This window comes from Eretmochelys imbricata, chromosome 19 (genome assembly GCF_965152235.1).
Source record: "Eretmochelys imbricata isolate rEreImb1 chromosome 19, rEreImb1.hap1, whole genome shotgun sequence".
In the NCBI taxonomy this organism is placed as follows: domain Eukaryota; kingdom Metazoa; phylum Chordata; order Testudines; family Cheloniidae; genus Eretmochelys; species Eretmochelys imbricata.
In genome coordinates this window covers 5,869,617-5,882,596 of record NC_135590.1, presented here as the reverse complement: position 1 = coordinate 5,882,596, position 12,980 = coordinate 5,869,617, and the positions used below count along the sequence as shown (strand labels likewise).

The window sequence follows — 12,980 nt, the reverse complement described above, 5'->3', positions numbered from 1 at the left end:
CCAGGGCCCCCCTGGTTCCAGTGGCGTCCCAGGTCCTACGGGGCCAGCGGTGAGTTCACAGCTAAGATCTGTCTGTTAAAACTGCTTTAAAGGGCCCTGTCCTGCCCCCATTGGAGCCTCTGGATTGCGCCCATGCTGGATCGGCACTTGGCTGAAGGGCAGGGAGGGAAGAGGGTGCTCGGGCGTGTTGCGAAGGAAGAGGCACTGGATGTATGGTTGGGCTGGTCCCAGCTCTCCTGTCTGTCTCGGGAGTGCCAGCGGCACAGAAATTACAGCCCTTCTGTTCTGTTCCGTCCCTGCACCAGGGTCCAAGAGGAGAGCGCGGAGCCCAGGGCAACTCTGGGGAGAAAGGAGATCAGGTGAGACCCTCCGGCTTCCTCCGCCCCTTCCTCTCCGTGGAGGGAGGACTCGTTGGCACTGTCCGCTCCAAAGCTTCTGGGAGGGAGATGTTGGCGCGGCTGCCCCTGCTTTGTGGGCAGTGCCCCTTGGAGTAGACCGGGGCTCCTCATTCCCCACCCTCCTCAGCCCGGTTGGTTTCCTTGCCCTGTGACCTGGCTGTGGCTGAAGAAGCCCTGCACCAAAGCAAGTGGAGGAACCCCATGAGATGACCGCAAGGTGCCCAGATGGCGGCTAGGTTCCTAGGCCTGCAGCCTCGCTAAGCCACCAGGAGCTTTGTGACCATGCTGCTGCATGGAGCCTTGTTCCCAGGGCTCCCTGCACTAGCAGATCTCTGCTTTGGGGGAAGGCTGCAAGGCACCAGCTTGGCTGCCCACCCTGCCTGTCCAACAGCATGCACGGTGCTGCGGGCTCTGCTGTGAAGCAGATGCAGGATCCATTCCAAGAGGGAGTTGGATGGATGCTGCCAACGCTGCCTTGGGGACCCCAGATCCCACAGGGAATCAACCCCTCTACTCTGGAGGATCTCACACGGCAGCTGCCTCGGCCAGGGGGCATGACTTTAGCTAGCCCCTTGGCTGGTCCCTTGAGCAAAGGCGCGCTGTAAACCAATGACTGTGATCTTTTGCTGTATTCACAGGGATTTCAGGGGCAACCAGGCTTCCCAGGGCCAGCCGTAAGTACATCCTGAGGGAAGTTTCAAGCACTGGGGGACACAGTTCATACATGTTTATCCTGGCAGAGGAGACGGAGAAGAGGAGAGGTGTTCCCTTAAGAGGGGTTCACTTGCCACCCACTTGGGCAAAGGTGCTCATGTAGATCATGACAAGCTCAGGGAGCCGTAATAGAGCATTATGGGGGCGTGGTATGCAAATCATAAGGGTTGGAAAGCGGAGGGTGCTGAGCAGTGCTGGCTTTGCAGAGGCAGAGTGAGCGAGCAGGGGGATCCGTGGGGATTATTTCTTGGGCACACTTTATGAGACAATAAAGGCACCAAACTTTCTTTGTCTGATTATCGGGGGATTGCAGGTTGCAGCCAGGAATCAAGCGGGGGTGGGGGGAGCTTTGTCTGTACATTTGTTAGGGGATGGAGCCTTGTTATCGGAGCTGAGAACAGGCAGGGCGGAAGCCCAGGGAGAGAGGCTCTTGGGCCAAAGGAGTTTTCTTCTGTCTTAAATTTGAATCATCACTAGCCCCGTCCACGGAAGGAGCAGAACTACCCTCGCTACCAGCGTGTTCAGTGACAGCTGCCAAGCAGAGTTAGCACAGACCGCGCCCTGGGCTAGCCGGGCTCAGCACGGCCGGCAGACACCGCGCCTCTGGGAGCTGTGGATGCACCTTGTCAGCCCCCTCCCCCACACCCACTTACAGGGCCGTAGTAGGAATAGCGCCTGAGTGCACCAGAGGGGTCTGTAACAGACAGCTGGGGCTGGAGGCTCTTTCTGAGCCAGCCTCCCGCCTGGCTCATTTCATTACAGACCCTGCTGCAGGGCGACTTGAATAGCCCTTCAAAGAGTGCAAAACTCTTGTCGTTTTAGGGCCCTCCTGGTTTCCCAGGGAAAGCCGGACCGGCCGGGCTGCCAGGGCCCGCAGCAGAGAAGGTGAGTGCTGCAAGGCGGGCAGGCTGTGGTGCTGGACATCCCAAGAGCGAGGGGCTTCTCTTTGCCTCGTGACTGAAGGAGATCCTTGCCAGTGGGGGCATCGCAGGCCTGGAGAGAGGTGCCTGCCGCTGGCAGGGTTCGGGGCTCCGGGCTCCGCTCGGGCATGTTCTCAGACCGGAGGAGCTTTCCCTGCATTGCTGTGTCAGTGCGGGAGCTTTTGAGGAGTGCAGGCCAGTGTTTCCAAGCCGGCTGCGCTCCCACGGCTGGGCTGGTCCTGCAGGGCCTATACCAAGTGGATCCCATCCAGGGCCAGCGCTGGTCCCTCTCCAGGGGCCTGTTTCTAGATCCCTGTAATGAGCCCACCACTTCCGAAGAGGCACAAGCAGCTAGCGCCCACCCCCTCCCCGCAGCCTAGGCTGGGGGGAGAGAGCCCCTTTGTCATTCTCAGGGCTCTGTTGACACCTGCTGGCCACCGTGAGGAAGGCAGGCTCTCAAGGAGCCCGGGATGGAGCGGGGAATAGGCCAGATTCCATCTTCAGCGAGCCGCTTGGTTTCAGATACACAGTTTGGATCCAGGTGGCTGAGGTCATGGGATTGTGATTTTTGGCACAGCCCAGGAACAGCTCGACGAGAAGCTCGTGTGAACTGCAAACCCTTCCAGGGCCAGGGGGCTTGGAATGGGGAAGGACGGTGTTTGGAGCAAAGGGAGTCTGAGCCGAGCACTGCTCAGCAGCCGGGCATGTGCTGGGAGGAGACAGGGGCCCTGCACACGTGTGATCTGGGCCATGCACTCTTGCCAAAGGGCTGCCTGGCAACTCCTCCCTGTGGTGCTGACCAGAAGCAGTGCTTGGCCACATTGGTTAGCGGGCCTCCCCCAGCCCACCGCGAATGTTAGGTCTGCTCTCCGTACGCAATCTACCCCCTTTCTGGCTGATTGCCAGTGGTGGATCCATCATGGAAACATCCCCTGGGGACTGGGTGATGACTGAGTGTCCTGTGAGTGCCGACAGTTCCCAGCGACCTGGAGATCAGGAGCTGCCTGCCCAGCAGCACTGCTCCTTCCCCTATAGGGCCCAGAGAGGGGAGGAAGGAGAAACGGCAGCCTTTTAGCACACGGGTAAAATGCAGTGCATAGAGCGTGCAAAGCTGGGGCACATCTGCAGCATGCCCGGGGCACAGCTGGTGCCCTGCTGGCACACTTCAGGCACGCCTAGCTCATGCACCCATTCCTTAGCAAGAGGCAAGTGTTCCTCCTCGTGGGAACTGGCCTCGCCCAACCGGCTAGCACCACTCCCAGGAGATTTGCCACTCAGCTTCCTTCACCCCTTGGATCACAGGGGGCAGAAACGTGTGGAGAGGGCAAGTGGAGAAGCTGAGAGCTAAGGGAAGTCTCTGGAGTACCCCTGGCGGTGACTATGGGGTCCTCTTCCATGGCTCTCTGTTCCAGTGCACTAGCATGGCAGAGGGCAGTGGGTTCATTGCTCCCCATATGACTTTTGCAGGGCAGTGAAGGGATGCGTGGCCCCACGGGGATGCCAGGGCCACTGGGGCCCCCAGGGCCTCCTGGAATACAGGTGAGTTTCCCAGCTCAATTCCTGACTGCATGGAAGGAGCGGGGAGGTCTCTATGTGGAGGGGTGGGAACAAGAGCTCAGGGGGTTCCAAGCCGTGGGGACACGGACTGCACAGGAAAGGAGGCCCCAGTATCATGGTGGCAGGAGCTGGTCAGTACAGTCCTTTGTGAGTGTGGACAAGATGCTCCATACAGAACCTGGCAGGTTGGTGGGTACCAGCAAATGGGACTTCCTCCCCCTCCATGGGAGACGAGAATCCAAGACTGACCCCACTGAGCTACGAAGCCGCCCTTGGGCCCAAACTGAAGGCTTCTCACCTCTCTGCATTTGTGCCTCGGGCCAGAGGGATCCTGCCCTGACGCCACGACGTAGCATCACCGACGCTATGTGACGGCACACACAGGCAATGCCGCGTGGCTGCTTGAATGTCTCGTTCCAAATGATCATCGGGGAAAGTCTCTTCAACACGTTTTATTTCATCCCATGGCCTGCTGTGTTGTCCTGGGCCATGGGAGAGGCGCCAGCAGCTTCCTGTTGAATCCAAAAGCATGGGACCAGAATCTTGGTGCTGGGTCTGAATAAGGCACGGGAGCCCCGGAGCCTGTATTTCAAACACAGGGATGCGTGCTCGCGCAGGCAGAAGTTACTGGGTTTGATGCAGGACGGCTGGGTGAAATTCTCTGCCTTGTGCTATGCAGGCGATCAGACGAGATGGGTGTAATAGTCTCTTCTAGCCTTAAAATCTGTGAATCTGAAAATGGATTGGCCTCGGTTGGAACCAGGGAGATAAGTGCCTGGGTGGGGGTGGAATAGATATTGGATCACCACTATCCGCCCAATGGTCCCCCTTCTTGTTCACTGCCCATCCTGTTCCCACACTTGCTGTGTGTAATGCACCGATTAGCGGGCCCATGTACTGCTGCTCGTTGCTGGCTGGGATGTCCAGCCTACTCCAGGGGTGGCTGTGCTGCCCTCTTGCATCTGGATATAAGCACGAACGCAACTGCAGCTCCCGGAGGTTGGCGGAAGTCTGGTTAGGGCTCAGACGGTCGTGAGTTCCATCCCTGCCCATGTGGTCGTGGTGGGTGGAACAGCTATTGACTGAAGTCCTGGGTGGTCAATGGGACTCTGACAGCTGAAAGGTCATTGCTTGGATGTTCCAGGGTTACAATCCAGATGGCGAGGGAAGGATACAGCTGCCATGCTGAGCACCAATTCCCAGCCCCTCGGGGAGCTGACGTGTTCCCATATAGTGGCATTGTCTTAGTAGCAGTGTCCCACACCTGAGATCAGCCAGTCAGGGCATTGAGCAGGGTGGTGTGAGTGAACAGGCCTCTCATGACTTCTCTCATTCTCGGTCTTGCTTTCCCTGTGATGCCCCAGGGCCCAGTCGGCTTGGAAGGACTGGATGGGAAGGACGGGAAGCCAGGGATGCGGGTAAGAAATGGGACGGGGTTTTGTACCTATTTTCTCACAGTTCTGCTCAGAACTGGGCCCCGGCTGGCGTGAAGGGTTCACTGACCTTCTGCTGAGCATGGGCCGAGGCTCGTACCAGAAGCCCAAACAGGGTGAGCTTGGCCTGCATCCCAAGCTGTTGGCCAGCTCGGAGGGGGAGTAGAGGTAGAGGCTATTCTCCCCCTTCTCAGAAAGGAGGGAGCTGCGTCCCACTCCTGGGGTTCCTCTCCCAGGCAGGAGGTCAAATACACCTGAAACTTCTTGCCACAGCGACCCTAATTCTGTGTCCATTGCCTCCTTCCTTAGGGCGACCCGGGTCCTTCAGGGCCCCCAGGGATGATGGGGATTCCGGTAAGTCATAGCTGGATTCCTGAATAGCTCCCTGGTGCATGGCACCAGGCGTCCCCAGTCAGGGGATGTTCGGGTCTTTCTTTGCCAGACTCTCACCCTTACCCCATGGCCCTATCCCACCACCACCTCCCGTGCAGCTGACTGCCGGGCAATGGGCCTGCTAAGAGTCCTGACAAAGATTCAGACGGTGAGTGCTTAACTGGTAGCTGGGCTTTCCTTGAGTTCCTCCCAAAATGCAGCTCTGGCCCTCTCCCTGGGAGACAGCACCCCCACTGCTGGGAGGGCGGGGGAGCCATGCCTTGTCAGTGGGGGTTGCATTGAATTTCAGAGGGAGGGGAGATAGATGATTGTTGAAGAGGAAGGAGAAGCGCTGGACTCCAGAGCTGGCGAAAGTGTCCCCACCAGCAGCCAGAGATAATTCGTCAGGAGCTTGAGAGCTGCCTGCCCTTGGCCTGCTCTGGGGGCTCCCGGTGGGTTTGTTGTGGCATGGAGAGCTCCTTGGCTGCTGGCATGGGTAGGTGTCGCCGTGCCCAAGGGAGGGTGGCCGGGGGGCTGCAAAGAGCCTGCCAGGAAGGCCCTGCTCACCTGATGCTAGAGAATAATTTTTCTCTTCTTTTCCCCGCCAGGGCTTCAAGGGGAAACCTGGCCACCCGGGTCTCCCAGGCCAGAAGGTGAGCTGGTTTGCTGCCATTGTTACAGCCTCAGGGAATCCGCAGAGGGCACCTGGCTGCTGCTGCTTTGTGGAACCTCCCCTTTGAGATCACTGCGGGCGGGGGCTCGCTGGAAGTGACATTCACCAGACTCAAGCCCTGTGTAAACCCTTTGGGGGAAATTCTAGCCCCACTGGAGCCAGTTGCCAACTCTCACTGAGTTCACTAGGGCCAGCTTTCCCCCTTAGGGGGGATGTGGCACATCACCTCGTGCTGGGCCCACCGCATGGGGTGAATGTCACCCTGTGTAGAGCCAGAGGCTTTATCTGCCTGGTTAGGATCTGGGGGGACTTGAGGAGCTGTGGGAGGGCCGTGCAGTGTTTTTGCTGTTTGAAACTCCCTGCTCTGGTTGGCTGCCATGGCCCCACCCCCAGGGCCCCTCGGCATATTCAGCACCCCATCATTCTCCGACACTGTCATTCAGAGCTAGGGCACCCCAGGAGTCTCTCACCCACCCCGACTGGTTCAGAGAGCAGGCCACAGCGCCCACCAGCACTCAGCATTCATCCGCTGCAAGCCCACTCCAAAGGGACCGAGCCAACGTAAGGGCAGCCTGGCAGTTCCAGGGACGGAGATGAACCAGCCTGACTTGCAGCAGTGCCAGGGCTGGGAGTGATGTACTTGTGACATACAGTCGTAGCAGTGGCTTCCTCTTATGGTCAAGCCAGGCCATTCCCCACCAAGGTGGAACCTTTTCATCACTGGGTGCCTACGTGGGATTGTTCAGTCAGATGGCGGCAGAGGCTGGGTACCTCCTGGGCTGCCTGTTTTTAAAGGGGCTGGAAAATGTTATGATCCCAGTGGGCCATGTCCCCAGCTGGAATAAGCTGGTATAGATCCATTGAAGTCACCGTTGGCAGCGATGCAAGCTAAGAGGATGTGATGGTCATTGACCATGGCACTGCCCGTGTGGCTGGCATGTGTAATGGGAGGCTGTCGCGTTCCTCTGCACAGTGGGAGGCAGGATGCCAGCTTGGCTGGCCCAGTGACCGGATCTGGTGTGACAAACCCCATGTAGCCCAGACTCCCTGCACCCTAGCTCTCTGCCTACACGCTCCATGCCATGTGTTCTTCTTTCCAGGGTGACTGTGGCAAACCCGGACCCCCCGGAAGCACGGGCCGGCCAGGGGCAGAGGTGAGTCGGTGCAGCGCAGAAGGACGAGGTGTTTAATGCTCAGTGCACCGTGTGCGGCTCCCGGCAGTGACCCACGACCAGCGACACTGGATGTGAGGTCCAGCCACGAGTGTGCTTCTGCTCGCTGACCCCTTGTCCCAAGTCCCTTCCCCCTTGTGGGGTCCTAGAGCTCAAGCTCCAGCCCTACCCCAATTCAGCAGCCCCAGAGCCCAAGTTAGCTGACACAAGCCAGCCGTGGGGGTTTAACCGCAGTAGACACTCCCTGAGCGACTCACAGGGGAACTTCAGCAGCCCTGTTGCCATAGGGCCAGGCTCTCAATGGGGCAAATGAGTGCAACTCTGGTGAAATCAATGGCGCTACCTTGGGTTACAGCCGCTGAGGATCTGGCCTGGAACGCTGAAGTACAGAGCATGCAAACACACTCCCAGATTCTCGGGAAGGGGCCCAGTTCCCACTGGCGGTTCTCATGCTCTTGCGTACAGGTCAGCTGTGGGGGGAGGGTGTACGGGCTGCGACTGCATCGGGATATAATGGCTCTGTCTTTTGCAGGGGGAACCTGGTCCGATGGGACCCCAAGGCAGACAGGGACCTCCGGGCCATTTAGTAAGTTGAATTTTTGCTCTGGTTGAGAAGAGGTGAAAACATCCCAATTGCACTGTTTTAATCCGGCAACGATGCGGGAAAACACAGCACTGTGTGAGCTCACTCCAGCCCCAGCCTTTCCCAGCAGGAGGCGCCGTAGGGGCTGATGCAGGAGCACTGGCTGTAGGGGAACTCTCACCAATGCCAGTCCCAGCAGCAAGCACTTCAAGGGGGTTGGTTGGGGGAAGTCTCAGCTACTGCAGTCCCAGCCTCTCCCAGCAGGAGGTGCTGTAAGGGATGATGCTATTTTACTTGTGTCACGGAGTCCCCGGGCGATGCTCTGGAACTGCTCCCCGTGAAGCCAGTCAGGACTCTGGGGAAGTCTCCTCTCTAGGAGCAGCCGGTCTTCAGGACACACAGATCACACAGCTTCCACCTTCCTGGGTTTTGACCTGGGAGCATTCAGCCTCCTCTGCCCCTCCGTGCGCTTCCCACAGCGAGTCCGCCCAGGCGGGGCTCCTGGGGAAGCCAAAGGGTCCTGCCCCCCAACTTCGCAGTCAGACGTGACTCTCAGCCAGCCAGTAAAATAGAAGGTTTATTAGATGACAGGAACATGGTCTAAAACAGAGCTTACAGGTGCAGAGAACAGGACCCCCCTCAGCTGGGTCCATTCTGGGGGGCAGTGAACCAGACAACTACGTCTGCACTTCACTCCATGTCCCAGCCAGCCCCAAACTGACACTCCCTCCAGCCCCACCTCCTCTGGGCTTTGTCCCTTTCCCGGGCCAGGAGGTCACCTGATTCCTTTGTTCTCCAACCCTTTAGCTCTCACCTTGCAGGGGGGAAGTGCCCAGGCCATCAGTTGCCAGGAAGCAGGGTGTCGGCCATTGTCTGTGTCCAGACCCCTGCACACACCTGCCCTCTAGGGCTCTGCAGTGATCATACACCCTTACCCCACCACCTAGATACTTAAGAACTGCATAGGGGAAACTGAGGCACCCCCTGTCACGGAGTCCCTGGGCGATGCTCTGGAACTGCTCCCCGTGAAGCCAGTCAGGACTCTGGGGAAGTCTCCTCTCTAGGAGCAGACTGTCTTCAGGACACAAAGCTCACACAGCTTCCACCTTCCTGGGTCTGACCTCGGAGCATTCAGCATCCTCTGCCCCTCCGTGCGCTTCCCACAGCGAGTCCACTCAGGTGGGGCTCCTGGGGAAGCCAGAGAGTCCTGCCCCGCAACTTCGCAGTCAGACGTAATTCTCAGCCAGCCAGTAAAACAGAGGTTTATTAAACGACAGGAACATGGTCTAAAACAGAGCTTGTAGGTGCAGAGAATAGGACCCCTCAGCTGGGTCCATTTTGGGAGGCAGTGAGCCAGACAACCACGTCTGCCCTTCACTCCATGTCCCAGCCAGCCCCAAACTGAAACTCCCTCCAGCCCCTCCTCCCCTGGGCTTTGTTCCTTTCCTGGGCCAGGAGGTCACCTGATTCCTTTGTTCTCCAACACTTTTGCTCTCACCTTGAAGGGGGGAAGGGCCCAGGCCATCAGTTGCCAGGAGACAGGGTGTCGGCCATTCTCTGTGTCCAGACCCCTGCACACACCTGCCCTCTAGGGCTCTGCAATGATCATACACCCTTACCCCACCACCTAGATACTTAAGAACTGCATAGGGGAAACTGAGGCACCCCCACACTATTCAGAGGAAACATTAAGAACAGTCCCACTTCGTCACAACTTGCTCCTAAATTAAATGACTAGCGGGCAAGGCTGCTCAATGGGACAGTGTCCAGAAGTCTGGTGGGAGGTGCCATGGCTGTTCTGGCCACGGCGCTCTTACCCCCTGTCCTGTTCAATCTCCCATTGCTTTCTCCAGTTTAAAGAAGCGAGCTGACGGGTATAGTGGACACTGCACGGGGCCCTGCCATGGCAGCACTGCTCCTGGCTCCCTGGGCGGGTAGGAGCCGATCGGCCTTTTCCTAGGGCTGGCTTCGGCTCCTGCCTCCAGGGTAATTGTTACTCTGTTAAATGTCCTAAATTTCTTCTCACTCATTAGGGTCCCCCAGGAAGCCCAGGCCAGCCGGGCCCAGCCGGAATCACAGGAATGGTAAGTGCTGCCCCAGGGGCCTCTCCTTTGGCACAGATCTGTAGGAACATGTTTAGTCTCCTGCAGCCTCGTTCTTCCCAGAGTTGGTCAGATGGGGAGAGCAGACCCCACCCTGAGGTTCTCGCCCTGGCCTTGTTAGTAGCTTCGTTCTGCCAACATCATAAGAAATGTTCCCAAATGCCACCGTCACCCAGCCAGAGGCTGTGCATGTCCAGCCTTGCAGCACCAGCTGAACTGCCTTTGCCAAGCAACGTTGGCGGGCTGGTGGCACGCAAAGCCGTGCCATGCCAGGGCCATGCTCAGAAGTGAACATGGCTGATGGACTTGGGAGGTCGGCTGGGATCTGATTCAGGATCCAGTTCTCCAGCCTTGGTTGGATCAGGGGCCAGGCGAGGTGATGTAGGCCCCAGTTTCCAATTAGGGCATCCACGTTTGAGAACCGGCTCAGCGGTCGAGCTCTCGTACCTTGCCCGTTCTTATCACGAATGCAAGCTTGAGTGCCCGGGTCCACACCTGGGCACTTATTGATGGCTTCGTTCTCACTCTCGAAATAACGTCTGAAACCAGTGCTCTCTTCTTTTTCCCCATTCTCCAGGGACTGAAGGGCGAGAGGGGATCTCCAGGGGAAAGAGGTCTCGCAGGGATGCCCGGGCAACCTGGGACCCCAGGCCACCCTGGACCACCTGTGAGTGCTGCATGTCAGCGGAGATGTGACACGGAATAGGGCAATGCCAGAGCCTGGAGCGCACAATGTCCGTGGGGGTAGGGGAGAGGCGGGGGGAGAGCCCCCGTTGGAACTGCACTGTGGGCAGGGACGGAGAACAAAGCACACCAGCATGTTCTGAAGTTGCCAGGTTCCTCTCTATGGTGCCAGGTTTGCCAATTATGGCATGCCAGTCTGGGCTCTGCCAGGCTTAGCCCATCCATCCTTCGCTGGGTGCGGTGTGGATTCGGCAAAATCCATCCATCCATACGACAGCATGTGTGTGCTTGGCACTCGCTGGGCACTGCCTCTGCAGGGGCTGCCCTGGTGACCTCCCTGTTGGGTGTTGTGAAGTCTTTACTCCCAATGTGCGGTGCGAACCCTCAGAGAGTGCTGACGGGGTCTGAGCCCGAGATGCGTTCTCAGCCTCCCTTTCCTTGGGAGCATGGGCGTGCGCGTGGGGTGGAGCATGGAGGGCTCTGGGACGATTCATGTTTCCGTCTTTGGTTTGCCAGGGCGAGATGGGCGCGGACGGAGCAGCTGGGAAAGAGGTATTGTGATGCTGGCCATGATGGCTCCCCCCCTCGCGCGCTTTCTGTCCCACAGCAGTGAGTGCGGCAGGTCCACGCTGCGCTCTCTGCCCTGTACTTCTCCCAGCCCATTATTGCAACAGGATCATGTTTGCAGTCGGTGCCGCTGCTGAGACAAGACACCCGGCACTTACTCCGGCAAAATTCCCCTGGGCATCAGCGACGTCTTGCCCAGCAGTGCTGAGTGCGCCATAGTGCCCAGCTGAGGATAAATAACTACAGCCTAGGAGGCAATGCTCAGGCCTGGCTTTCCTTCGAGCCCGGACTGCACCAACATGACATCTCGAGCGGCTTTTGTGATCTAGAGCTGGACCCCTAGCGGGAAGTGGCTCCCCAACCCACAAAGTTTCCTACACTGCCCACTCCCTGCCACCAGGGGCAGCGTCCCATCCCAGGTTTCCTGGAAGGTGGGACTTCCTGGTTTGCCATCAGAGTGGAGGAAGTGACAGTTCCCTAGTGTCACCCCGCGCGGCGATACCTTAGGAGGGGTATACCAGCGACATAAGTAAGCGGGGGCCCGAGCATGCCTGTCTTACTCTGTGAGCTCTGGCAGAATCTCCAGAATAGAGGCCAGTGCCTGGAGGATAGCAGGCAATGTACGAATGGATGATACTAAACTGGGAGGAGTGGTAGATACGCTGGAGGGCAGGGATAGGATACAGAGGGACCTAGACAAATTGGAGGATCGGGCCAAAAGAAATCTGATGAGGTTCAATAAGGAGAAGTGCAGGGTCCTGCACTTAGGACGGAAGAACCCAATGCACTGCTACAGACTAGGGACCGAATGGCTCGGCAGCAGTTCTGTGGAAAAGGACCCAGGGGTGACAGTGGACAAGAAGCTGGATATGAGTCAGCAGTGTGCCCTTGTTGCCAAGAAGGCCAATGGCATTTTGGGATGTATAAGTAGGGGCATAGCGAGCAGATCGAGGGACGTGATCGTCCCCCTCTATTCGACGTTGGTGAGGCCTCATCTGGAGTACTGTGTCCAGTTTTGGGCCCCACACTACAAGAAGGATGTGGATAAATTGGAGAGAGTCCAGCGAAGGGCAACAAAAATGATTAGGGGTCTGGAACACATGACTTATGAGGAGAGGCTGAGGGAACTGGGATTGTTTAGTCTGCAGAAGAGAAGAATGAGGGGGGATTTGATAGCTGCTTTCAACTACCTGAGAGGTGGTTCCAGAGAGGATGGTTCTAGACTATTCTCAGTGGTAGAAGAGGACAGGACAAGGAATAATGGTCTCAAGTTGCAGTGGGGGAGGTTTAGGTTGGATACTAGGAAAAACTTTTTCACTAGGAGGGTGGTGAAACACTGGAATGCGTTACCTAGGGAGGTGGTAGAATCTCCTTCCTTAGAAGTTTTTAAGTTCAGGCTTGACAAAGCCCTGGCTGGGATGATTTAATTGGGGATTGGTCCTGCTTTGAGCAGGGGGTTGGACTAGATGACCTCCTGAGGTCCCTTCCAACCCTGATATTCTATGATTCTATGAACAAGCATGTGTTCGTATCCCACAAGGTGTTGGCAGGGGCTAAACTCCCTGCTTCCACGTTCCTGCTTCCTGCACCCAGGCAGGGTTGGTCTAACGAGGCAGGGATCCAGACAGGGCCTCAGCCAGTTTCATAAAGGAGGCTCTTTGGCATGAGAGGAGGAGAGAGCTGAAAGCTGAGCACGAGCTCAACCACAAGATATGGGCTTGATGCTGGAGTGACTGGGTGGGATCTGTGGCCTGTGCTATGCAGGAGGTCAGACTAGAGGATCACAGTGGTCACTTCTGGCCCTA

The 12,980-nt window shown here is 57.7% G+C and overlaps 1 protein-coding gene across 1 annotated transcript in view; it reads left to right on the top strand.

Moving 5' to 3' along the window:
• Positions 1-12,980, top strand: part of COL16A1 (collagen type XVI alpha 1 chain) — a 93,801-nt gene that overhangs the window by 76,729 nt on the left and 4,092 nt on the right. The window contains exons 55-67 of the mRNA XM_077837680.1: positions 5-49; positions 306-359; positions 1,037-1,072; positions 1,935-1,997; positions 3,500-3,571; positions 4,954-5,007; positions 5,332-5,376; positions 6,003-6,047; positions 7,168-7,221; positions 7,772-7,825; positions 9,856-9,906; positions 10,502-10,591; positions 11,125-11,160. Coding sequence (XP_077693806.1) covers positions 5-49; positions 306-359; positions 1,037-1,072; positions 1,935-1,997; positions 3,500-3,571; positions 4,954-5,007; positions 5,332-5,376; positions 6,003-6,047; positions 7,168-7,221; positions 7,772-7,825; positions 9,856-9,906; positions 10,502-10,591; positions 11,125-11,160 — 699 coding nt within the window. The remainder of the gene's footprint in view (positions 1-4; positions 50-305; positions 360-1,036; positions 1,073-1,934; positions 1,998-3,499; positions 3,572-4,953; positions 5,008-5,331; positions 5,377-6,002; positions 6,048-7,167; positions 7,222-7,771; positions 7,826-9,855; positions 9,907-10,501; positions 10,592-11,124; positions 11,161-12,980) is intronic.